The sequence below is a fragment of the Humulus lupulus genome, chromosome 2, assembly GCF_963169125.1.
Source record: "Humulus lupulus chromosome 2, drHumLupu1.1, whole genome shotgun sequence".
Lineage (NCBI taxonomy): Eukaryota > Viridiplantae > Streptophyta > Magnoliopsida > Rosales > Cannabaceae > Humulus > Humulus lupulus.
Window position 1 is genome coordinate 153,397,603 of NC_084794.1, and position 27,992 is coordinate 153,425,594.

The following is a 27,992-nucleotide window of genomic DNA, read 5'->3' on the forward strand; positions in this document are numbered from 1 at the left end:
TGTAGCACTAACCTCCAAAAATATTGCTAGATGAATATTAGGATCTTCAGTAGCCATACCCCCAAACTGATTCTATTGCACCATATTTATCAATGTTGGCTTCAACTCAAAATTATTAGCAGTAATAGCGGGATTAACAATTATAGTGAGGTTCTCATTAACAACGGGCATACAGAAATCACAAACTGCTCTTTGTTGTTGTGGTTGTGGTGGTGAAATTGCTTGGGCATTATCTCCACCATCATTAGCACCAGTATTGTTGTCTCCTTGATTGTTATTCTCCATTGCAAATAACCTTTGTCTTGCCCTTACTTTCTGAGTGTACCTTCAATTTCATGATCAAAATGTTCAATTGGATTAGAGCTTCTAACTCTTCACATAAATTGTGCACAATTCAAGAGCAACAATGAAGTTAGGAACAAATACAAATTAAATCTAATGTAAAACAAAGACTTGTAGAAATAATATTAGAAAAAATAAAAAAATTCAATCCCCAACAACGACGCCAAAAACTTGATACTGATTTTATTACCGCAGGCGTACAACGTTATTATAATGTATTTTTAATTAAAAAGGATGTCGAACCCACATTGATTGATTTATTAATTATGCTAATTACTAAAATCTTAAGCCTTTATTTTAATTAGAGAAGTTAAAAATAAGAATGTTTAACAAAATAAATAATATAATAAAATAAAAACGATGTACTCTGTCAAAACAGGTGTTGGGTCAAATTTTCAAATGGATGGCATTCAGTGCATGGCCTTATGAGTTTGATAGCTAGAGGACCTGGCTCTCTAGCAGAAATAATGGCTTCCTTTTTCATATATCTATCATGATATTAGCAGCTGTAGTGTATAGCATCTGGAGGAATCGCAATGGTTGTATTTTTGACAATTACTCTAGGTCTGCTACTAGTATAGCTTCTGAAGTAAAATCATTAATTCATCATCGGCTCTACATTGTTAGTAAGAAGAAGCTATCTTCCCAGGAGCAAAGAGTGTTATCACATTTTACTATGTAAATTTTGGTTGAGCTGAGCTGTTGGTTTCCTGAATTTGTTTGTATTTAGAATGTTCTGTTAGTTTAGGTGAGGCTTGCTGTTCTTAGCCTCCCGTTGTTAGACTAGATATTGTATTCATTTGCTTGTTTGATTAATGAAGTAAATCCCTTCTTCTTGATAAAAAAAAAACGATGTACAAATTGATAATCAAAGAATGTAAACCTAGCATATTGATTTTCCTATTTCAAATTACGAATATCAGTTTATCAATTATCCCAATCTATTCTTCTAATCTGTAATTTCAAGAACCCTAATTTAAATCATCCACCATTCTCAAGTGTAAATGAAATTATTATTTATTAATCAACAAGATATTTCTATTCAATATTAATTAAACAAGAATTCATTAAAAAAAATATGATTCTTTTAATGAAACTCATAGAAATAATGGAATCTCTCAATCTCACACTTTTCCTATGTCATACAATTGTAGGTCCAATTTAAGGTTACCTTTATAAAATCCTAAATCTCAATTCAATTCAATTAAATGGTTATCAAGCATTAAACAAAAGAATGCATGAACAAATTAGAGAAACTTCATGGGAATAACATCAAAACTTTAATTCAATAACCTAAAGTAGTTTCATCAATACTCTAGAAAATATGTTTAGTTCATGATCACAAATATTAAACCAGTAACATTTGTATTCATAACTAATTAAACTCAACAGAAAAGTAAGAGAAGAAAAACTAGATTAGATGTTCAATTTGGCTTGATTTCTTCTCCTCCTTGTTCTCTAATATATTCTCTTCCTCCAAGACGTTCCAAAAGTCCCTTTAACAAACCCCTAAGTTTCTATTTATAGCCCACAAGAAATTATTGGGGATTTATGGCTGACACTTTCTAGTCTAACAAAGAATAATGTGAATTAATTCATTATTTCAAACTCTAGAGACTAATCAAGAACCATATTCAAAGTATGAATGCAAATCTTGATAATTAAATAATCATATTCAAAGTATGAATGCAAATCTTGATAATTAAAGAATAAGTAATTAAATAATTATAACATGAATTTAGAAACATTTGATCACAATATAACCATGGATTTGATGAAAGAACAACACAAATTAGATCAAGAGAAATAATAGACCTTAGTGTAGAAAAAACCAAGTTGATTTCATGTGAATTAATGGATGTTACAAAGGCTTGACACAAATTGAGATTAGTTGTCCGAAAAATCTCTATTCCTAGCCCCCCCCTCCCCTTTGAGATTTCCTGTAGCTACTACAATGGAATGCGATTGAGATTTACAAGTCTTGAATCTTCATGCAAGTCAAGCTTTCTTGATGAATATCTTGGAAAAATGTAGTAATCTTGAGAGCTAGAGAGAGATAAGGTTTTAGAGAGAGAGAGAGAGAGGCGAGTGATCAATCCACCAATAAACTAAAATGACCCCTTTATATAGTATAGGAACCCTCATTGGACTCAACCAATGAGATTAGAGCATTTTTATTTGAATTTTGGAGCAAAAAACACGTCACTATACAGTATCGTACGAACCGCCTAGGTGACGCATCACCACCATGTAGGAGATTCGTCACCTGTGTTGTGTTTCCAGGGACCAGTGATTATCGCCTCCTAGAGGCGACACAATGTAGATCCCTCTGACTTGGCGCTCCAAAAATTGTCTCAAAACATTCCCAAAGGCCCCCAAACTTTTTGGGTGTTCTTTTATACTCAAAAGAAACACTTTGGACCCAAAAAGATGATTTATAGATGCCTATATAAAAGTCAACTCTCACATGTTGACTTTAGTGAAATCGTTATGGTTTTTGCACCTCTTCGTGTCTAACCAATTTCACTATGTATTTAACCAATTATAGCAAAAATGACCTTAAAAATTCCATTTAAAATTGATTAAAAATTGAAATCTACGCACAAGGCGCAATGGTGCCTAAAACTCTGACTCGAGGCTTGCAAAATGTAACTGGCAGCAATCTAGGCGCAATGGCGCCTCGTTTCACTCCTCGGTTTCGACACTGCTCAGTAAAACATGATTAATTTTTTCATCCGAACTCCAAATGCAATTATTCAAAAGCTATGAAAAGCTGAGAAAAAGATCTACAATTTTTACTTCAAAGAGTTTTACCAGAATATGAAGGAATAATGGTCAAATTTTAGATTGAAATTCTATGATGGCCACTAAGTCGTTAATGAAGCTTATTCTTGCACGCTTAAGAGAATACATCAAAGCGAAACATAAACTTAAGAAAAACACAATAATTAATAATTTAAAAGATAAGAATGAGTGTATAAATATGCACTCATCACTGTGTTCTAAATAGATGAGAAGAGCTAGAATGAGATGTCTTTGCTTTACTAATTTTTTCTATTTGTGATGTTATAAATATCTGTAAAATTCAAAGAAGAAGAATAAGTCCTATTTATTTATTTCTCTTCCAAATTCAAAATTTAAAAAGAGGTGTTTTCAAAAATATATATATATTTTTGTATTTTTTTACGTTTTTACGGTCCCTGATTTTTTTTTTCAAAAATACTAACTTAAGTTTTAAAAAATACGTTTTTAAAAATTTTATATTGACAAAAATACAATGTCAATGAAACAACTAGAAAACAACAATAAGACAACAACTAAACATTAACCCGCTGCATACTAAAATGTTTTTTTTTTTTTAAAAAAATCAAAATATATCTGCAAACAACTAAACAACAAATAGACATCAACACAACAACAGAGCAACTATAAATAAACTTAAACAACTAAAAACCAACATGAAAAAAACTATACATAAAATCTAAACAACACCCCATAACAACACAGTGCAACCCATTACATTTAAAAAAAACAACTAGAAAATAATAATTGGACAACAACTAGACATCAACCCACTGCATTAAAAAATAACTAAAAAACAATAATTGAACAACTAGAAGTCAACCCATTGCATACTAACATGTCTTTTAAAAAAAGATTCAAAATATATTAAAAAATAATTAAACATCAATTAGACATCAACACAACAATTAACTAATTTTCCATAAATGTATATAAGTAAAATTTTTGATATTGATACAACAAATATTACTTTATTTTTATTTTGTCGTGATTCTTTTAGTACTGGTCTCCTTATTATTCAACAAATGTTGGCTCCAAAATTTAGGTGCAGCCTTTGTTGACCTTTCAAAATTTAGGTGCAGCCTTTGTTGGCCTTTCAAGGTTAATATTTTGTTTTCCCTTTTTTGAAATTTACTGAGTGATACAGTTGTTAGAGTTTTAGCTGAGTTGCTTTATTTTTATTGGCCAACGTACTATGAACAACAGATAACATAATCTTGTCTATTGAGAACAAATACAATAGTATTCCTTAAACATAACCTGAGGTTGCAAGGATGAGTACGTAAAAGTGTAATAAACAAACGATGAACAGTAAAAAAGTTTAAAATGCTGTGTGTAAGTAAAAATGTAAAAAAATGAATATTTTTTGTCACTTTATGTAAACTTTCCATTTAAAAACTAGTGGTGAATTAATTAAATCTATTCAACAATTAAAAGACAACTATTGATGGATGATTTGGTCAAAAAGAAGTTCACAAATATCGAGATGAAGATATATTGTTGAAAACAAAATGCATATTAAAGATGGTCTGTGTGGCGGGTGTGTTATAGCACAATATGATGTAATGATATAAATGTTGGGAAACTTATACATGATCTTTATTTATTTTTATGTAGATCTAATATTAAACAAATTAATATGAGATAACCTAGAACATGTTTCTAAAAATTGAATTCAAAGAGAAATAATGATAAGAATACTTACATTATACGTAGTGGAATGAATGAGTCATTCCTTCAGTTTCTCTAACCCTTGTATCCTTTCTGTCGCAGAGTGTTACCAAGAAACTGAACAAATCTTCAATTTTCTTCACAACCTTCCAAAGTATCCTTAGAATCACCTAGACTAGGGTGGGTAATTCTCAACACATGAGATAAATACAGAGAGAAGAACAATAAGGCTTAGAAAATGACTTATGTTTAGAGAGAATCTAAAACTATCATAAACCTGTGTTTCAACTTGTCTGACATATGTTTTCAACTCTCTCTTAACATTCATTTTATAGACTCAATTTGGTCATTTATTTAATTAAAAAATCAATAAAATAATAGTCAATTAACAGCCCTAGGTCGAAATTGTCATGGACTTTAGGCCCGTAAAATTTCCCATTTGATTATAAGCCCATTGGACTTAAAGTCAAGGCTTGTATTATTTTCTATTGATTTAATTAATTAAATAATTATTTAAATCCTTTATAAAATTAATTATTTATAATTTGAACCTTGAATTAAACTTATTTTTTAATTTAGATACCAATTTATCTTAATTAACAAATCTTCCCTAATTTTTCTTTTCTTCTCAAAATTACATAACTCTGTGAAACTATCCAAAATTCACCTGATCAATTTTGATAATTCTAATTGATAATTAAATCAATTAATTGAGACTATCTAGATGATTTTATCGAAAGTACAGTGGGGACCATGGACTTATGAAATCAAGCTCCAATAAGTTATCATAAATCTAACAAATAAATTTACTAAATTATTAATTCCACATTACTCCACTAAAGACTCGGAATTGCACTCTTGAATTCATGGAACACTCTATAACAAATATAGATACACTATTAATTATCCATTGTTACAACCATAATTGTCACTCAATCCTCTATAGACGGTCTACAATGAAATGGGACTAAAATACCGTTTTACCCCTTATTGTATTTAATCCTTAAAACACTTAGTTCCTTGTAAATGATATTTTAGTGAACTAAAATTAATTACTGAAATGAGATCTCTATCATTTAGCACCTTGAACCAAACTAAAAGGAAACCATCATTTCACTTCTTCGTCAGAAGCTATAGATGTTCATATCTATGATAAACACTCTCGATCAATTATACAACCGAGTTACCAAGATGTAAGTATGCGCTAGTCCGTAGGGTAAGCTGGTAACGATCAAGTCAAATAACTCAAATAATACAACCAGTTAGAATACTAACCACTCAGAATTGAGATTAAATTGACCTATGGTCAACTATATGATATGACTAGAATAGATAATAATGGTATGTTTACTTATCCTATCAACTGTCAATATCGGTCCAATCCGATGTAACAAATACATCTGATCTTATCTACTTTGCTAATGTTCTGGAAAGAACATAACACTACAATGTGTAAGTAGATCATATCGTAGATTGGCAAGTCAGTGTAAATTCTGTGCACTGACTAATCTTAGGACTAACTTATTTTGAACATATAATCATATTTATATTCCACTATGATTATGTCACTATAAATATGATTAGCTATATGCTTGAGATTTAATAGAAGCTTATATTAAACAAATAATCATGAAAATAAAACATGTGAGCAAAGTGATTGACCAAATCAAAAAATGATTTCTATTCTTTTATTGATAATAAATGAGATTACAAAGAAATTGAGTTTTAATTAGGGCATAAAATCCCAACAAACTTCCACTTGTACTAATTGAAACTAATGCCTTAATTCTACTAATCTCATTTATTTGATATGCTTATCAAATGTAGCTTATGGTAGTGTCTTTGTAAACGGATCTGCAAGATTGTCTTCAGATGCAATCTTCATATCCTTCACATCTCCCCTGGCCACATATTCTCGAATAATGTGATACTTCCTTTCTATATGCTTACTCCTCTTGTGACTACGGGGTTCTTTCGAGTTGGCTATCGCTCATGTATTGTCACAAAACAACACAAGTTGTTTATCCATGTCTAGAATAACACCTAGATCCGAATAAAACTTTTTTAGCCAGACTATTTCCTTAGCTGCTTTTGACGTGGTTATGTACTTAGCCTCCATGGTGGAATTTGAGATTGCTGACTGCTTTACGCTTCTCCATATCACAGCTCCACCCCCAAGAGTAAACACCATTCCAGAAGTAGACTTCCTATTATCGACATCAGTCTAAAAATCTGAATCGGTGTGCCTACAAGGTTCAGAACACCACCCTTGTAGACTAACATATAATCCCTAGTCCGCTATAAAAACTTCATGATATGCTTAACTGCTATCCAATGTTCCGGCCCTGGGTTTGAATGATACCTGTTCACTACTCCCACTGCATAGCATATATCTGGTCTAGTACACAACATGGCATACATTAGACTTCCAACTGCAGATGCGTAAGGAACTTTTCTCATTGCATCTTCCTCTTCAGAAGTTTGGGGAGACTGCTTCTTTGAAAGATGAATTCCATGGCGGGACGATAAACGTCCTTTCTTAGAATTCATCATTGAGAAACGTTCAAGCACTTTATATATGGAAGCTGCTTGAGATAGAGCTAAGAGTTTGTTCTTTCTATCCTTGATGATCTGGATACCTAGAACATAACTTGCTTCACCCAAATCCTTCATCTGGAATTGAGTGCTCAGCCAATTCTTCACATCTGATAATTTCTTAACATTATTTCCAATGAGTAAGATATCATCTACATAAAGAACCAGGAATACCACTATTTCATTTGCCTTTAGTTGGTAAACACAAGGTTCATCAATATTTTGTTCAAAGCTATAGGTTTTGATTATTTCATCAAACCTAAGGTTCCAGGAACGAGAAGCTTGCTTAAGTCCATAAATTGACCTATTCAACTTGCAAACTTTTCCTTCCTGTCCAGCTACTTTAAAACCTTCCGGCTGATCCATATAAATGACTTCGTCAAGCTTCCCATTAAGAAAAGTTGTCTTGACGTCCATTTGCCAGATCTCATAGTCGAGAGCGGCTGCTATGGATAGGAGGATGCGAATGGATTTGAGCATGGCTACCGGACTAAAAGTTTCCTCATAGCCCACGCCTTCTCTTTGGGTATAACCCTTTGCCACTAATCGAGCTTTATAAGTCTCGATCTTTCCATCAACATCTCGTTTCTTCTTGTAGATCCACTTGCACCCAATCGCCCTAAAGTCACTAGGCGATTCCACAAGATCCCAGACGAAATTTCAGTACATGGACACCATTTCTTGTTTCATGGCTTCGAGCCATAGTTCCTTTTTAGGGCTAGCCATTGCCTGTTTGAAAGACAATGGATCATCGTCACTGGTGTCACCAACAACCATATTGGTTTCACCATCCAAACCATATCGAATTGGGTTCCTAGAAACCTTTCCACTACGACGAGGTTCAGTGACTTCTTGCTCAGGAACAGTGGTACTTTCTTCATTTAAATCGACTTGCGTCGGTTGGACATGAAGAGTGGGAATTTCATCATCAACTCACATTGATGACGATGGAACATTGGTTGGAGTTCATTCTTTAACCATCTCCTCTAAAACTACTTTGCTGCATGGTTTGAAGTTTTGGACATAGTTATTTTCCAGAAAAGTAGCATTCGTAGAAGTAAACACTTTCTTTTCTGAATGACTATAGAAAAGTCCACCCTGGGTACCATTAGGATAGCCAACAAACATGCAAACTTCAGTTCGCGGTTCTAGCTTTCCTTCTTTTTTCCTCAGGATGTGGGCAGGACACCCCCAGATTCTATAATGGCGTAAACTAGGTTCGCGACAATTCCAACGTTCTAAAGGTGTTTTGGGGATTGATTTAGACGGCACGACATTGAGAATGTCGTTCGCGGTTTCAATTGCATGTCCCCAGAACGAAGTTGGTACAGTTGACTAACTAAGCATGCATGATACGAACCACACCAACGATTGTGGTGAAACCCAACACCAAATATGGCAGCCACCAAGAACACACGAAATTGGAATGAAGAACCGCGACCCAATGCTTAGCCAAGCACGAACCTTGGTATGAGGAAGACGCCACAAACGGGGATGGGAATCCATTTGATAAGTCTGGTTGAACGCCACAAGGAACCCCTTGATAAGTTCTAATAGTTTCTTCAAGAACTCAAGAAGAAAAACTCACAAATTTCATTTCATCATAATCTCATTTCCCAAATGTTTACAAGGCCTAATATAGCCGAAAATTACATCAAGACAAGCCCCTTTGTCTTCCTAATGAAAAACCGAAAATTACAAAAAAAAAGACTATTGGACTCACACAAGTAAGTGTTTGACTTTTCACAGGATAAAAACAAAGACTAAATAAAACGTGATTAAGTGATTGATTAAAATAAAAATACAAGATGCCAAAATCCAATAAGACTCATTACAAGAAGCTAAATATTGATCAAGCTCCTAAACTGGTGTCCTCATCATTCCCCCCCTCTTGACTTGGATCAACTGGAACTTGACTTGGATCTTTAGTCTTGGTGTCCTCGTCATTCCCCCCCTCTTGAGAAAGATTTGACCTCAAATCGTCACCTGCATCAAAAGGACTCAAATCAGAAACATTAAAAGTAGCACTAACAGTATACTCACCTGGTAAATCGAGTCTGTAGGCATTGTCATTGATCCTTTCTAGCACTTGAAATGGCCCATCTCCTCGAGGTAGCAATTTGGAACGTCTTTGTGCTGGGAATCGCTCTTTCCTCATGTGTAACCATACCCAATCACCGGGATCAAAAACCTGCTTGTGACGACCCTTGTTAGCATCAAGTTGGTTAGTGTTTAAAAGAGCCTCCTTGTACATGAGCTTAACCTCACTTTTTTTTGCATAAAAATTATTTTGTTTTCTCTCTAATTTTCCCTCATTGATCGAACTCTTCTCTTTCTTTTCTCTCTCACTTGATTCGACCCTTTTCTCTCTTTGTCTCTCTTTTTTCTCACTCTCATTCATCTTTTCACTCTCCTTCTTTTGCTCACTCAATTTTTTTTTTATCACTCAATTTTTGCAACCTCACTTGGTCTTCATATACTTGCTTTGGCGTCAATGGAGCTAGAGTGATAGTTCGTTGACGGAACGTGAATGAGTACTTGTTGGTGAAGCCATCATGCTAGACTCGCCGATCAAATAGCCAAGGCCTTCCTAGAAGGAGGTGTCCAGCTTGCATTGGAACCACATCGCACAATACCTCATCCTGTTTTGTAACCCTCACTTCACCACTATTATTCAACCACTGCAACTTGTATGGACGAGGATGTTTAAGCGTTGGGAGCCCAACTTCTCAACCATGGAAGAACTAGCAACGTTAGTACAACTACCTCCATCAATAATCACACTACATACCTTGGCTTTCACATGACAACGAGTGTGAAATATGTTCTCCCGCTGCACCTCTTCTTCCTCTTCTTTTGCTTGCAAATTTAAGGCTCGTCGTGTGACTAGTGCAAGCATCTCACCAGATTCTGGCCCATACTCTTCATCATCTATAGAAGCATCTTCCAATGGTGGCATGTCAGCAAGATCATCTTCATCTTCAGAATCTACCTTGCCATTTTCTCAAATCACCATAACTCTCTTGTTTGGTCATTGGCTAGCTATGTGTCCTCGCCCCTGACATGTGAAACACTTTATCTCACTAGAATGGGATGAAGTAGGGGCTGTTTTACCTTGAGAGGCTGTGGTTGTGGTGGCTGGTTTTGGCTCGGTTTTAGGCTTGGGCATGAAAGGGTTTTCTTCCTTCTTTGGATAGTTCGACCGCCAAGGTGTTGCACTTGAATTTTGTGGGATTTGTCTCGGATTTGAAATTGTACTACCCCTCTTGAACTGCCTCTCAACTTTGATTGCCATATGCACCAAATCTTCTAATTCCACATAATGGTGTAGCTCAATCGGATTAGCAATCTCTCAGTTCAACCCATTCAAAAACCTTGCCATTGTCGCCTCCCGATCCTCTTCCACATTGGCTCTAATCATAGCCATCTCCATCTCTTTGTAATACTCATCAACACTCTTGGAACCTTGACGAAGACCCTGCAACTTAAGGTATAGATCCCGATAGTAATGAGCGGGTACAAAATGTCGCCTCATCACCCTATTCATAGCCTCCCAAGTGTCAATGGCACGATCTCCATTTCGCCTCCTGTTGATGCACAACTGATCCCACCAAACAATAGCATAATCAGTAAATTCAATGGCAGCTAGTTTTACCTTCTTCATGTCAGAGTAGTTGTGACAATCGAAAACCAACTCCATCTTCTTTTCCCACTCAAGGTATGCCTCGGGATCACTCTTCCCTTGAAATGCGGGGATTCTCATCTTGATATTTCCCAAATTATTGTCTACCCAGTTCCTAACTTCTCTATCTCGGCCATACCTCCTATGGTTACCCTCTGACATCCTATCATATTCTTCCTCTAAATCTCCCCCTTCAAACTCTCTTTCACCCTCAACATCCCGTTGTTGCACCCTGTTCCTCCATGCCCTCCATTGCGTTCCCTCTTCTACCCTAGCCAACCTCTCATGTATCTGCTCACACTCCGCCCTCATCATCCTTCGCATCTCCTCAATTAATGCTTGCATTTGTAAATTCGGAACCTCAGGTGGCGGAATATCATTGCTTGCATTTTTCTCTGGATTTTGTGCCATGATGGAAATCTGCAAAATAAGGTTAGAATAATATGGAGAAAAGACCTCACCACACTCCCTCACGTGTTTCGCTCGAACAATATTTTCACTTAAATCCCCTCGTGTTTCACTCAATTTCAATGGCTTTTACCCTCAAATAGGCTCACACCTCTACCTTTTTCCACTCGTATTCTTCTTTAAGTTCTTTCAAAACTAATCCAACGGTAATATAGAGTATTCAAGCAGCAAATCCAACCAAACAAACCAAACGAACACCGACGAAAACTGGTGAAAAATAACGAAAAATGATGATTTTTGGAACACTTGTGTGGGGTTTTGGCCAAAAGGCCTCTAGACCATAAGGAACAAGATTAGAACAAAATTTTTTAAGAGAGGTTTCCAGACTTTTTTTTTTTTTTTTTAGTTCGGATCCTCTTGATTTTTTTTCTTCTTCTTTCTTTCTATTTTTTTTTCAAATGCAGGTACAAGACACAAGATGAATCAGAATTGGTGGAACTACAACGATTTGAAAACAATACAACTCGGATTTCACAAAAGAAAAAAAAATCAATTGAAACAAGGGATAACAAAGGAATTGAAACTAGTTTCGGATTTCAAGGGATTTCACAAAGAAATAATGGAAACTTTGGAAATAAGGAAATGATTGAACAAGGAAACAATTGAAATAATAAGAACAATAAGAACAATTTCGGATGTTGAGGGAGGACAAGAGAAATCAATTTCGGATTTCACAATAAGAACAAGAGAAATCAATCCCAATTTCAATAAGAACAAAAGAACTCAATCCCAATTTCGGATTTCACAATAAGAACAAAAGAACTCAATCCCAATTCGGATTTCACAATAAGAACAAGAGAAACCCAAGGCAAAATTCGGGTTTCAAAAGAAAAGCAAGAGAAATGCAATGAAAATTCGGATTTCACAATAAGAACTAGAGAAAACCAATGCAAATTCAGATTCCACAATTAGAACAAGAGAAAACTCAAAGCCCTAATTCACGTTAAGAACCCTAATTCACGAATTCAGAAACAAAAATAAAACAAATTAGGGGAAATTTCAGAAACCCTAATTCAATTGCACGATTTGAACAATGAAACGAAAAAAGAAAAAACAAGGAAACAAATGAAATAAGGAAATCAACAAGCTCTAGAATAGTTTCGGATTTCACAAGGAAACAAGGACAAAGAAATCAAAACACGACTAGATGATGATTTTTTTTTTCAAAAAAAAAACCTAATATAGAAACACGAATTGAAAGAAAAACACAAAGGAAAGGATAGGCCAAACCAGATGATCCTAAGCTCTGATACGAACCACACCAACGATTGTGGTGAAACCCGACACCAAATATGGCAGCCACCAAGAACACACGAAATTGGAATGAAGAACCGCGACCCAATGCTTAGCCAAGCACGAACCTTGGTATGAGGAAGACGCCACAAACGGGGATGGGAATCCATTTGATAAGTCAGGTTGAATGCCACAAGGAACCCCTTGATAAGTTCTAATAGTTTCTTCAAGAACTCAAGAAGAAAAACTCACAAATTTCATTTCATCATAATCTCCTTTCCCAAACGTTTACAAGGCCTAATATAGCCGAAAATTACATCAAGACAAGCCCCTTTGTCTTCCTAATGAAAAACCGAAAATTACAAAAAAAAAAGACTATTGGACTCACACAAGTCAAGTGTTTGACTTTTCACAAGATAAAAACAAAGACTAAATAAAACGTGATTAAGTGACTGATTAAAATAAAAATACAAGATGCCAAAATCCAATAAGACTCATTACAAGAAGCTAAATATTGATCAAGCTCCTAAACTGGTGTCCTCATCATTCCCCCCCTCTTGATTTGGATCAACTGGAACTTGACTTGGATCAACTGGAACTTGACTTGGATCTTTAGTCTTGGTGTCCTCATCAATGCATCTAACCATTTCCAATAAAGTTCTGTTTCGGCGTTCCGCTACACCATTTTGTTGCGGAGTACCTGGGGCAGTAAGTTGTGATAAAATTCCAAGTTCAGTTAAATGATCTTGGAATTGCATATCCAAATATTCTCCACCCCTATCAGATCGCAAGATCTTTAACGTTTTACCAAATGGGTTCCGAGCCATCGCTAGGAATTCCTGAAACTTTGAAAATGTTTCTAATTTCCTATGCATTAGGTAAAGACATGAGTATCTAGAGTAATCGTCAATGAAAGTGACAAAATACTCAAAACCACCCCTGGCTTGTACATTCAAAGGTCCACAAACATCTGAATGCAAAAGTCCAAGCGGTTCTTTGGCCCTATCACCCTTTGCAGAGAATGAACGCTTGGTCAGTTTGCCTTCTAGACAAGATTCATAGACAGGTAATTCACCTAAGGTGAGTTCCCTCAAAGTCACGCCCTTTGTAAGTGTTTGAATCCTATCATAGCCAATGTGACCTAGTCTTAAGTGCCATAAATACGTCATATTATCATTATCGGTCTTTTGACATTTATTGGGCCTGGGTTTAGCTACTTTGAATAAATCATTGTTAAGAGCGAAGGGTTCGTTAGGTCGCAGAATATAAAGCCCATTTTCCAAACATGCAATACACAATTGTGATCCATTGAAAGAAATAGATATATTAGAACTTGTGAAAGTCATAACAAATTGTTCTAATTGCAACAAGGAAACTGAAATTAAATTTCTACTAAAATCTGGAATAATTAATACATCGTTGAAAATTAAGTATTTATTTCTAAACATCAGACGAGTTATTCCTCTAGCTTGGACCGCAACGAACGCTCCGTTCCCAGCTCTAAGCTTTAAGCCGTCTTCGTCCACTTCCTCCCACGATTCAAGAAGCTGTAAAGAGTTACAAACATGGTTAGTAGATCCATAATCAATAATCAAAACAAATTTATCATTCTCTAAAACACATGTGTTCCAAGATAAATGAACTATAATCATTACCTTTGTTTTTAGCTACTAGAAACTTGGGGCAATCCTGTTTCCAATGCCCATTCTTTTTGTAGTGAAAACACTTACCTTTACCTTTCTTGCATTTATTGTTCTTCCCCTTAGGTGTCTGTGCATTTGGTTGTGCACTCGTCTTTGCATCCTTTGCAAGCTTGGGGTTGTTGATTTGTCAACCTTTCCTCTTGTTTCCAGCTTTCGAAGACGAAGCTTGGTTAGCTTTAGCCTTAGCTGGAACAACAACAGTAGTAGTAGTTGTCTTATTTTCTCCTCCTTTACTTGGTCCACCCATGATAGACTCAAAAGTCTGAAGCTCGTTCATGAGCTGCGTCAGACCATAGTTGAGTACATTCAACACATAGTTGGTGGTGAATGGTAGGAAAGCTGGAGAGAGACTGTTGAGGATTAAGTCAACTTGAGTTTCCTCATCTATTGTTGCTCAGTGCAGTTCAACTTCCTGAAAGTAGTTTGTCATTTTGATCAGATGATCGCGGGCACGTTGAGAAGGTGCAATCCTTGCATTGACATATTTCTTGGTGGCCTCAAAACGAGTCTGCGCTGACTTGGCACTAAACATGTCTTGGAGCTGATCCATGATTTCGTAGGCCGTCTCGACATTCTCCATCTTTTTCTTGAGAGTGTCGACCATACTAGTCAACATGTAGTATCGCGCTTTGTTGTTAGCCGCCTGCCAACGCTCATACTTATCCCTCATAGACTTGGTAGCTCCTTCAGTTGATACTTCAGAGGATTCCTCAGACATGACGAACTTGGAGTTGTCACCAATCAACACAATGTTGATGTTTTGCTTCCATTTAAGGAAGTTCTCTCCAGTGAGTTTCTCCATCGAAAGTTGAGAAATGATGGGAGTAGACACAGCCATACTTAAAACTAAAAATTATCAATAAAATAGAAATCAATCACATTTTCTCAATAAAACTCCTATTCACACAAATTTCAAGAAATAGCACAACATATACCAAAATATGTAAGATATGAGAAAAAATACCAAAATAATCATATATCTATTTCTTAAGGTTTTTAACTAATCTATGATATCCTTGTCCCAGTTGGCGAGGGTCAAAAATACCATTAGTTGAATAAAGTTGTAAACTTATTTAATAATGGACACCATTATTAACAACCTACTATTCGATCAAAACAAGAAAACAAAACCTCTTATTTTATGAGCTAGACCCACGGTTTCGATAATCATAGATTTAGTCATAGTAGTCACCGTAGGGATAAGTCTAGTAGAATTTGACCTATAATTATCTATCTTTCGAAATTTAACATTGTCAAAATAACTAATGAACAAATTCCATAGGGGGACGAATCAAAGCATCTTGAGGCTCCATTAAGCTATTGGCTTTGTTAAACCAACAGTGGAGATCGAATATAGTTCTTAAAATAAGCTCATTATAAAATAAAAAATAGTATTTTTATTATTATCGAAAATTATTGACTGGTTCTCCAAAAAATTGTAAGATTAGAATTTTTAAAACCAAAGTCCTATAATTTCCTATTAATTCTAAATTGTCATATTGAAACAAATTCAATTAATTTAGAATTAATTTGTTGCTAATCAATATTTAGGTTTAACTAATATAATGAACCTATACAATTAATTCCAACTTAGGTAAATGGGCCTTAACAATTGAGCTTGTATGGAGGAGGACTAGGTCCAGTATGTCGTTCCCACTACAAAGGCCCCCAAACTTTCATACAAGGTCCAAAAGACAGGAATTTAAAACTTCATTTTATTAATTGTTATTAATTGATTAGGCTCACTATAGTCATGCAAAGCAAATGGGCATTCACAAGTGGAACCACCCACAAGAGAGAAATTTAAACTTTACATTTTTTAATAGGCCCAAATAAAACCTATTATTTTATGAATATTTTATTTGGCAAAATCCATATATCTAACAAACATATGGGCCACTATATGCATCTAAGCCCAATTTCAAAAATACAACATATAGTGCAAATAGACATGTTATAATTGGATGAGGCTAATCATGTTACTATATGAGCAATTCTATGAATTTATGCAAAAATACCACAACTTATTTTATTTGAAAAAATACCACAATTAATTATCTAGAATTTATCAAGAAAAATTGAATTAAATAAATTTTTACAAAAATAAGTCAATTTAAATGAAATTTATCAACAATTAACAAATTTTAATTTTAATTTAATTTATTAACATTCAACTTAGTTTAGGTTAATTTAAAAAAAATATCAATTTAATTTAAATAGGATTTATCAACAATTAACCAAAATTAATTTAAATCTCATTTATTAAAAAAAATATTTTATTAATTGGTTGAAAAAATGGTATTTTTCAAAATTTAACCAATTTTAAATTTTAAAATCAATATATTAACTGTTTTTCAAAAATATCTTGTGTTGTTACAACAATAAGCTAATATTTTAACAATTTAAAAAATATATATTAATAGTTATAACAACCCTAAAATATCTTAAAACAATTAAACAAATTCAAATATCCATGAAAAGATCTAACTAACAAATTTCAAATTTCAAATAATTTAAATATTAAAAACTATAGAATAAACATATATTTATATTTTCAAATAACAATTTGATAAAAATATCAAGTATTTAAAAGAAAATATATTAAATATCTGATATCTTAATTCTAATATTTTAATATATTAAAATATTCAAAATTAAATTGTTAGTCTATTTTTAAATTTGAATTTGAATCTTTGTAAAAATATCTAATTATTTAAATCTCAACCAACAAAATATCTTATTTTACAAACCATTTTTAAATTAAAAAAAAAATGATATTTTTGGCTTTGATTATAAATAATTGATTTTCACAAAATCTGGGTGACGGGTACTGTTCATCGTGCCCGAGGTGTTCACGCGGACAGTGGTGGCTGTCGAGGGGTACGCACGCGGTGTGCGCGGTGCACATGCGGGGCGTGCACACGCATGGGCAGCCAGGCCAAAAAAATTTCGGAATATTTTTTGTGCAATTTTTCATATCAAAACTATTTTCTAATTAATTTTTAGCATGTTTTACACAAAATAAAGCATATATACAAATTAATGACATAGAATACACAACAAAATGACCTAAAAATTGCTAATAATCACATAAAGTCAACATGCTTCATAAAAACATGAAAATCCATCAAATTATTCAAACACATCAAATAATTCAATTTTTAAGATGTTCATGCATGAAAATAAAGATCACCAAAGGCTCTGAGGCCAGTTGTTGGGAAACTTATACATGATCTTTATTTATTTTCATATAGATCTAATATTAAACAAATTAATATGAGATAACCTAGAACATGTTTCTAAAAATTGAATTCAAAGAGAAATAATGATAAGAATACTTACATTATACGCAGTGAAATGAATGAGTCCTTCCTTCAGTTTCTCCAACCCTTGTATTATTTCTGTCGCAGAGTATTACTAAGAAACTGAACCGATCTTCAATTTTCTTCACAACCTTCCAAAGTATCCTTAGAATCACCTAGACTAGGGTGGGTAATTCTCAACACATGAGATAAATACAGAGAGAAGAACAATAAGGGTTAGAAAAAGACTTATGTTTAGAGAGAATTTAAAACCTATCAGAAACTTGTGTTTTAACTTGTCTAACTTATGTTTTCAACTCTCTCTTAACATTCCTTTTATAAGCTCAATTTGGCCATTTATTTAATTATAAAATCAATAAAATAATAGCCAATTAATAGCCCTAGGTCGAAATTTATTTAATTTCTCATTTGATTATAAGTCCATTGGACTTAAAATCAAGGTCTGTATTATTTTTTATTGATTTAATTAATTATTATAATTTGAACCTTGTTTTTAACTTATTTATTAATTTAGATACCAATTTATCTTAATTAATAAATCTTCCCCAATTTCTCTTTTCTTCTCAAAATTACATAACTCTGTGAAACTATCCAAAATTGATCTGGTCAACTTTGATAATTCTAATTGATAATTAAATCAATTAATTGAGACTATCTAGATGATTTTATCGAAGGTACAGTGGGGACCATAGGCCTATGAAATCAAGCTCAAATAAGTTATCATAAATCTAACAAATAAATTTACTAACTTATTGATTTCTCGTGACTCCACTAAAGACTCGGAATTGCACTCTTGAATTCATAGAACGCTCTAGAACAAATACAAATACACTATTAATTATTCATAGTTACAACCATAATCGTCACGCAATCCTCTATAGACGGTCTACAATGAGATGAGACTAAAATACCGTTTTGCCCCTCACTGTATTTTATCATTAAAATACTTAGTTCCTTGTAAATGATATTTCAGTGAACTAATATTAATTACTGAAATGAGATCTCTATCATTTAGTACCTTGAACCAAACTAAAAGGAAACCATCATTTCACTTCTTCATCAGAAGCTATAGACGTTCATATCTATGATAAACAATCCCACTCAATTATACTACCGAGTTCCCAAGATGTAAGTATTGGCTAGTCCGTAGGGTAAGCTGGTAACAAACAAGTCAAAGAACTCAAATAGTACAATCAGTTAGAATACTAACCACTCAGAATTAAGATTGAATTGACTTATGGTCAATTGTATGATATAACTAGAATAGATAACAACGATATGTTTACTTATCCTATCAACTGTCAATATCGGTCCAGTCTGATGTAACAAATACATCCGATCTTATCTACTTTGCTAATGTTTTGGAAAGAACATAAAATTACAATGTGTAAGTAGATCATATCGTAGATTGGCAAGTTAGTGTAAATCTTGTGCATTGACTAATCTTAGGACTAACTTATTTTGAACTTATAATCATATTTATATTCCACTGTGATTACGCCACTATAAATATGATTACCTATATGCTTGGGATTTAATAGAAGCTTATATTAAACAAATAATCTTGAAAATAAAATATGTGAGCAAAGTGATTGACCAAGTCAAAAAATGATTTCTATTCTTTTATTGATAATAAATGAGATTACAAAGAAATTGAGTTTTAATTAGGGCATAAAACCCCAACAATAAATTGGCATGAAATGCAAAACCATGATTTAGACATTACATAGAGAAAACAGTAAGTCACATAGAGATTATACATCTTGTAGATCGTTAAGGTTATTAAGGAAATGATTTCCTCTTTTGAAAAAGTTGATACCACAATGATCATTGAGCAAACTTATTCTATATTAAACAATATGTGCGGATACCTCTAGTAATAATCTCAATTTATAGAAGGGAAATTTCACTATTTATGTCTAATAATGCCTAATATTACCAAAAAATCCCAACACTAATAATATTTTCAATTTAATGCTAAACATTCCTCTTATACCCAAAATACCCCTCCCATTATATCAAAAAATCACAAAACCTTCTCTTCCTCTCTCCTCCCTCTCTCTCTCTCATTCTCACGAAATCATCCATAAAACCTACAGTTTTGTATAATTTTCTTGTCAAAATCATTGTTAGCCATCTCCATTGTCTCTGTGAAGTCGTTAATATCAAAGGCAACATCTATTTTGAGAGTTTTTGGAGGAGAAAAACCATGGGTAATAAGATTTTACATTTTATGTGTTGGGTATTATTTGTTTACATTTTTTTGGCTATTTTGAACAGATCTGAGCCTATATTGGTGTATTTTTTGGGATTTTTTGAGAGATTCCGCGATCTGTGTTTTTCTGGGTTTTCTGCAACTTTTTTGCTCGATAGCAGCTCGATAACGGTTCGATATGAACTCGATGGTATGTAGAAGAAGGTCTTGTAAGAGCTCGATATAGCTCGATGTGAGCTCGATTATAGCTCGATAGGTTTGGGTTTTAGTGCTCGATGGAAACTCGATAAGGGTTCTTCACAATATTTGAGCTCGACAGGAGCTCGATGGGGTTCGATGGAGGGTTTGGTTAGGTTTTATGTTCGGTTTTGAGAAATGGTAGTTCGATGTTAACTCGATAAGAGCTCGATGCTAACTCGATAAAGCTCGATGTTAGCTCGATAAAGCTTGATGGAAACTCGATAAGTGTTCGATTGGACCCTACAATATTTGAGCTCGATATGTTTAGGTTTTCTTGATATGTGCTCGATAGTAGCTCGATAGGAGCTCGATAGGGTTCGATGGAGGGTTTGGTTAGGTTTTATGTTCAGTTTTGAGAAATAGTAGTTCGATGCTAACTCGATAAGAGCTCCATGCTAACTCGATAAAGCTCGATGTTAGCTCGATAATGTTCTTTTTTAATCTTTTTCTGAAAAAATGACAGTTTTCCTGACAATGTTAATGTTTTTTTTTTCCAACACAGGCTCTATTGTCTACGTTTTTGTATCCTACAATGGTGTTTGGGAATTACAAGGGAATAAGTGGATTTTCAAGGACCCTCAATGCATGGTGATACCGATGGAGGATATTGTAACGTACTTGCAACTTCTTGACATATTGCACAAGGAACTTAAAGTTGATAAACAGATGTATGAGTTGAAATTGGAGGTTCCTTACACTTGCGGCGACCAACTGTTTACACTTGTTCATGTTGAAAGTGATCTTGGTGTCCGTGCATTCTTAGGAGTAACATCTAAAGAAAGGTTGGCCTTGTGTGTCACTCCTGTTAAAAAGATTGTCAATGCAGACCCATATTCCACTCTCGGACCTGAGGGAGCAGCCAGTACTTTAGGATTTTCTATTGGTGACCTGAGGGACAACCAGTATGAGTACAATCCCTATGTGAATGACGATCCAGTAGCTGAACACAATGAGGACTTAGGAGACAATTCAATGGATGATGATCTATTAGCTGAACATTTGCAAGTAGAACAAGCACAAGAACAACCAATACGTCATATTGCACGGACGAACCCACCAAGTCAAGGACGTCGAACACCTGGCACCAGCTCTAGTCTTCCTGGTGGAATAGAATATAACTATACAAGGAACATTTCAATATGTTCAACAGAAGATCACAGAAAATGGAGTGCTCCCATGTTTACAAAAGAAGATATCGTGGCTTGTAGTCATTCTGAATCACCCTCATCCGGTGTAGCGTTGGGGGAATTACATCTTGGGAAGACATTTGAGAACAAAATGGAATTGAAAACCAAAGCGACTCTCTTTGAAATGAAGAATAATTTTGAGTTTATGGTTAAGAAGTCCGGTACTGATGTGTTGTATATCACCTGCAAGGATCCTGATTGTGGTTGGAGAATAAGAGGGAAAAAAGTAGCGCGATCGGAGATGTTTGAGATCACTGTTTATAATAGTGTACATACTTGCTCACTAGAATTGCGACAAAAATACCACCGTCAAGCAACACCTTCTGTCATTGGGCACCTTATCAAGAACAAATATGCTACTGATGGCACTAGCTATCCACCAAACAACATAAAGGAGGATATGAAGAATAATTTTGGGATCGATATGAGTTATATGAAGTCTTGGAGATGCAGAGAGAAGGCACTCGGTTATGTCAGGGGGACACCTGAAGAATCGTACTCCAAGTTACCTTCTTACCTGTACATGCTGCAGCAAAAGAATCCAGGTACAATTACTGATTTTGTCACAGATGACGGTCGCTTTCTTTACTGTTTCTTCCCACTCGGAGTTTGTAGAAAGGGATTTACATCATGTTGTCCTGTTATATGTGTGGACGACACTTTCTTGAAGTCAAGGTACGGTGGCCACATGTTGTGTGTTGTCGCATTGGATGCGAATAACCACATTTATCCAATTGCATTCGCGATTGTTGACAGTGAGAATCATGCTTCTTGGAAGTATTTCATGATGAAATTGAAGGAAGCCATTGGAGTTGTTGATAATCTGTCTTTTGTATCAGACATGCATGCTAGCATTATTCATGCTCTTGAGTTGGTCTTCCCTGATGCCTACCACAGCGCATGCTACCATCACATAAGTATGAATGTAATCGCTAAGTTCAAGACCGATCACTGTCACAAGGAGATGTGGAATGCGGCATATGCATTTCAGAAGTCAAAATTTCACAGGTTTTTCAACCATATAAAGCAAATGGATCCTGCCATAGCTCAATATCTCGAGGTTATTGGCTTCGATAAGTGGACTCGCGCGTACTTTCCTGGGAATCGATACAATGTAATGACAAGCAACTACACTGAAAGTTTCAACAACAAAACCAGAGACGCAAGAACCTTCCCAGTCACGACTTTTGTGGAATTCATTCGTTTCACAATTCAATCATGGTTTGCCGCGCGTCGTGAGGAGGTAGAGAAGTGCACATCCAAATTAGCAACAATATATGAGAAAGATGTCTCAGGCATTGCAGATGATGCAAGGTACTTGAAAGTTCATCCTCTTGGACAGTTTGAATTTCATGTGGTAGACCCAGAAGGTGATGGTGAGGTGAATTTGATGACCAAATCATGCTCTTGTGGTCAGTTTCAAATAATGGGTTACCCTTGTGTTCATGGTGTGGCTGCGGCCATGTTGCGCAGTGTCAACATTTACTCACTGTGTTCACCATATAACACTACTGAGATGTGGAGGGAGTCTTGCAAAGAAACAATTTACCCAACTGGCAACGAGGATGATTGGGAAGTTCCCGAGAACATAGAGAAAATGCAAGTTGGGGTTCCCGTTGAAAAACAACCAGTTGGTCGACCAAAGAAGAATAAGGTGGGAAGAAGGAAGACAAACCGCACTCCATCGAATGGAGAAATCATTCGCAAAGAGCGCAAGTGTAGCATGTGTGGTGGTCTTGGCCACAACAGGGCTACATGCAAAGCTAGGCTTTAAACTCTTTTTTCCCATTTGAATTTGTTGTATTAATAAACTCTTTTTATTTGATTTTTCTTATAAGTTATGTTAATGGTTTGATATGAAAATGATATTGCTTGATATTAGCTCGATAACAGCCCATGAAAGTTATAAAACAATGATAACAGTTCAAATTTTGATAATTCAATAACAGTTCGATATAGCTTGATATTAGCTCGATAACAGCCCATGAAAGTTATAAAAAAATGTGAACAAGAAACTGTACATGTAAAGACCATGTATATATACAATCATCAAGGTAACAAATTTTGATAACACAAGTCTGTGGTCCACTTGTTCCTGAACACCTCCATATTTTCATCGCAGATAGTTTCCAATGGAAGACCGACCATTAGATGCTCAATATACTTGACAGCATACACACCACAATCCCCACTGTAAAAAAAAAAGTAAATATTAAGTGCACATTACTATAAATTTAGTTAGAAACAAAATTAGTATGAAGATGATGTTTGTTACCTTCTCTTTGACTGAGGGAGCTCGTGTTTCTGCTTGCGACACCATGTGAACTGATGCGGCCTCTTTCCTGCTGATGGAATCTTCAACATCAATCTATAAGTAAATAGTTTACTCTGCATTAACAGATAAGGAAGCAAAAAGCACCATGGACTCATAATATCCTCAAGCTTTGCGTCACTAATCATCGAGTTGTCCGAATCGTAAACAGTCAGAGTCCAACTAGAAATGGAAGCCTCAATGGTAAACCAATGTTGTTGTCCATAGTTCTAGAACCAATATAAATCCTCAACTCCTCCCCAAGATGCCAGAAACTACTGCTCGATGCCGGTCAACATGGACATAATGTCAGCATCCCAAGAATACTTTGTTTTGTCGGCTGTTTTCTTGTACTGATCATATCGTGCAGGTATCACTTGTGAGAAATAACTGTTCATCACAACTGCATTCTGTCGATATATATTGGTAAAATACTTGCGATGCATATGAAGCATGTGTTCTGCCGCATCAATATGCTGCAAAGAGAGTACGATAAAAAAATTAGCAAAGACCATCATAAATTGCTGCTGTCGAGCTCCATCGAGCTCACATCGAACTACTATCGAGCTCACATCGAGCTAATCTCAAACAGTAAAGAACAACCCTATTTTAACATCCCTATCGAACTACTATCGAGCTCCATCGAGCTCACATCGAGCCAGTCTGAAACAGTAAAGAACAACCCTATTTTACATCCCTATCGAACTCCTATCGAGCTCACATCGAGCCAATCTGAAACAGTAAAGAACAACCCTATTTTAACATCCATATCGAACTCCTATCGAGCTCACATCGAGCCAATCTGAAACAATAAAGAACAACCCTACATCCCTATCGAACTACTATCGAGCTCCATCGAGCCAGTATGAAACAGTAAAGAACAACCCTATTTTAACATCCCTATCGAACTACTATCGAGCTCACATCGAGCCAATCTGAAACAGTAAAGAACAACCCTACATCCCTATCGAGCTACTATTGAGCTCCATCGAGCTCCATCGAGCCAGTCTGAAACAGTAAAGAACAACCCTACATCCCTATCGAACTACTATCGAGCTCCATCGAGCCAGTCTGAAACAGTAAAGAACAACCCTATTTTAACATCCCTATCAAACTCCTATCTAGCTCCATCGAGCTCACATCGATCCTGTAAACTCCTATCGAATTCATATCGAGCTATCATCGATCCTGTAAACTTCTATCAAACTCCTATCGAACTCATATCGAGCTATCATCGAGTCAGTAAAAACAAAACATGTAAAATTGAAAACAGTCCATAATTAGGTATAAATGGCTTACCCCATCATTGAGCCACGACTGGGGTGTCTTCAACGTCAGAAACCACGCTGGACCGTGACTCCCAGTCTTTACATCCCGCAGGGTCTTGTTGGGCATGTCTCCAAGTAGCCAATTGCACATTGTCCTATATTGTTTGGGATCTGGCTTCTTGAGAGGGTCTAGCACATGTGTAGCCTCCTCTACTGGTGCAACCGCATCAGTGCGAGGTCTTTTCCTTGTGGGATCGGTATAGTCCTCAAACCAATCTGGCTTGTGTCTTTGGCGTCTAGCCCTCTGAAACTGAACCTCAGCAGCATCCTCAGGGTTGACAATAACGACTCCCGGAGTCTCAGCATCAGGTGTCACAATGATGGTAGGAGGCGTCGTTGGATCATCAACATAGTCTAGCAGAATATCCAATGACTCTGAGTCTGAATCTTCATTGGAGCCCCTCGGTTTCTCCTTAATAAATGTCAGGATCTGACTGACTACGTCCAAGATCACTGATTGGTTCTTCAGGAGGGTCTCTAGTCGACCCTTGACTCTGTCCAACCGCTCAATCATGTCGGCGAGCTCAGGGGCTGAGGCTGAGGCTGGTGTTGGGGTTGGTGTTGGGGCTGATGCTAAGGCTGGGGCTGATGTTGGGGCAAAGGTTGAGGCTGGGCCTGAGGCTAGGGCAATAGGAGGGGTGGGACCTGCAACCTCCTCCCCCGACTTGATATCTTGGCTGCCTGAGAAACTATCTCTCCGATTTTCTCAAAAGTCGCATCCTCCTCCTCATCAGTCTCCGAGGGATCTTGGCCAAGCCCAGGATAAAGGGGAAGATCTCCCTCAGTCAAAGACAAGTAATAGTCTTTTTCTGCTGGCCGAGGCTTCAACATCGGAAGAACAATTAACTGCAAACAACATAAAACATTTGGTTAACTCAAATAATGATAAAAGATAAGCATATAGATAAAAAAAAAAAACATAACTTACATTCTTCTTCAATAATATCGGTGCGATGACGGACTTGGTGAAATCCTTGTTCCTCCGATGCGACCAACTAAGCATCCTCGGGAACATGTTTCCCGAGCTCACAACAAGCTCCACTGCAAGATGTTGGATAGCCTCATATGCCCAGTACTGTAAGGCCGGGGCATAACCATACATACTGTACTTGGACTCTTGCTGCACCTTGGCATCCTTCTTGGCATCATAGTTGGCCTTTTGCTTCACCATGTCCTTCTTACAAGAATGCAATAGCCTCCTATAAGAGTACGTCCCCCATGGATAGCTGAAGAAGTACTCTACATTCTCAACAATTTTTAGAATATCTCGCCAAATGTGCAACTTGCCCTCAATGGCATTCAGAACCCCCTCAACAAACAGACATAGACCAAGCTTGTACACATCTTCCACAACCGTACAAGTCTTGAATGCATGGTCCACCTGTGAGAGCTTTACTTTCTCAGCATCGTTGAAATACTCCTTTATCAATCGGTCGCTGAGATTACGCCCTTCCAACTCTTCTGGTGACGGGAAGGTACTGAAATCCAACCCTGTCACTAGGGCAAACTCTCCCATGCCGAATCTACAAGACTTCGACCCCAAGAAAAAATGGACCTCATCTTCGTTGTTGCTGGAGATTTTCCTCAGCAACAGTTGATGCACCAAGACTCCGAAGAAATTAAACTCTGAAGCCAAAAAGAACTGCTTGAAAGGGGATTCCTTAGCCCTTTCAAGCAGCCCGAGCTCCAAAAACCTGGTCTTAATGTGATTTAAAGTACTACTACCCCAATATGTCACTCGACCAGGAAAGTGATCACTGAACGGAACAAGCAAATTAGGCATCTGTAACAACACATGAAAAATAATTGGTAAGAAAACAGAATAATTTTTTTTTTCATAAAAACACTGAAATAAGTTGTCATCGAGCTCTATCGAGCTATAATCGAGCTGCAACATACCCTATCGAGCAACTATCGAGTTCCATCGGGCAATATCAACAACCTAAATCTATCGAGCCTATCGAGCCAGTGTCGAGCCTATCGAGCTAAGCAAAATTTGCCTACATAAATAACCATCGAGCTACAGTCTAGTCTAATATTGAACCATTATCGAACCTATCGAGCCCCTGTAATATAATACCACATATCCATCGAGCTTCTATCGAGCTCTTGTCGAGCCTACTATCGAGCCATAATCGATCCTATCGAGCCCTTGTAATATAATACCACATATCCATCGAGCTTCTATCGAGCTCCTATCGAACCATAATCGATCCTATCGAGTTAGTTTCATATATTGCCATAGATCTATCGAGCTCCTATCGATCCACCATCGAACTGTTCAAACTACCCTATCGAGCCTACTATCGAACCATAATCGAACCTATCGAGCAACTGGTTCAAACCCAGAAAAAATTTCCCACAAAATCGGACAACCCATTCCACAAATCACAGATTCAACAACAATATAAAGCAAATATGGACTTGGGTTCAAGATTTTACCTTTGTTTTTTAAACTTTGAAGGAAATATTCTCCGTGGGTCTCGGGTTTGACAGAAAAATGGGAGTTTGCAGTGGGTCTCGAGATCGACGGAGAAATGGGAGAAGGTGGGGGTTCGACGGAGAAGGTGGGGGCTCGACGGCTCGACGGCTCGACGGAGGTGGGGGTTCGATGGTTTTTGGGGGATTTTTGTGAGACTGAGAGAGAGAAACCGAGAGTGGATAGAGAGAGAAGGCTGAGGTTGAATTTTTTGGGTGTGGAAAAATGAGAAGGGTATTTTGGGTATGAGGGAAAAGTTTAGCATCAATTTGAAAAAGTTAATAATGCTAAGATTTTTTTGTAATTGTACATATTAGTATGTATAAAAAGTGAAATTTCCCTTATAGAATTACTATCTTTTACCATAACACGTGAGAGTACAATTAGTTTAGTGTTGCAAAGTTTGCAAGTTG

The 27,992-nt window shown here is 36.0% G+C and overlaps 1 protein-coding gene across 1 annotated transcript; it reads right to left on the reverse strand.

The window, feature by feature from the left end:
* Positions 1-72: 72 nt before the first annotated feature.
* On the reverse strand, positions 73-26,455 carry LOC133814857 (uncharacterized). Its single transcript, XM_062247766.1, has 3 exons — positions 26,029-26,455; positions 25,753-25,946; positions 73-325 (listed from the first exon to the last, which is right to left on the reverse strand). Exons 1-3 carry the CDS (start codon positions 26,269-26,271, stop codon positions 73-75), a joined length of 690 nt encoding a protein of 229 aa, XP_062103750.1. The 5' UTR covers positions 26,272-26,455.
* Positions 26,456-27,992: the final 1,537 nt, after the last annotated feature.

What these genes read in the sequence shown, in the direction of transcription:
- LOC133814857 (XM_062247766.1), bottom strand. Translation starts at nt 26,271, where the DNA reads ATGGTGAAGCAAAAGGCCAACTATGATGCCAAGAAGGATGCCAAGGTG. An exon ending in CGATATTATTGAAGAAGAAT is followed by an intron (nt 25,947 to 26,028) that starts GTAAGTTATGTT and finishes TGTTGTTTGCAG; the next exon opens with TTAATTGTTCTTCCGATGTT. An exon ending in ATATCAAGTCGGGGGAGGAG is followed by an intron (nt 326 to 25,752) that starts GTTGCAGGTCCC and finishes ATGAAATTGAAG; the next exon opens with GTACACTCAGAAAGTAAGGG.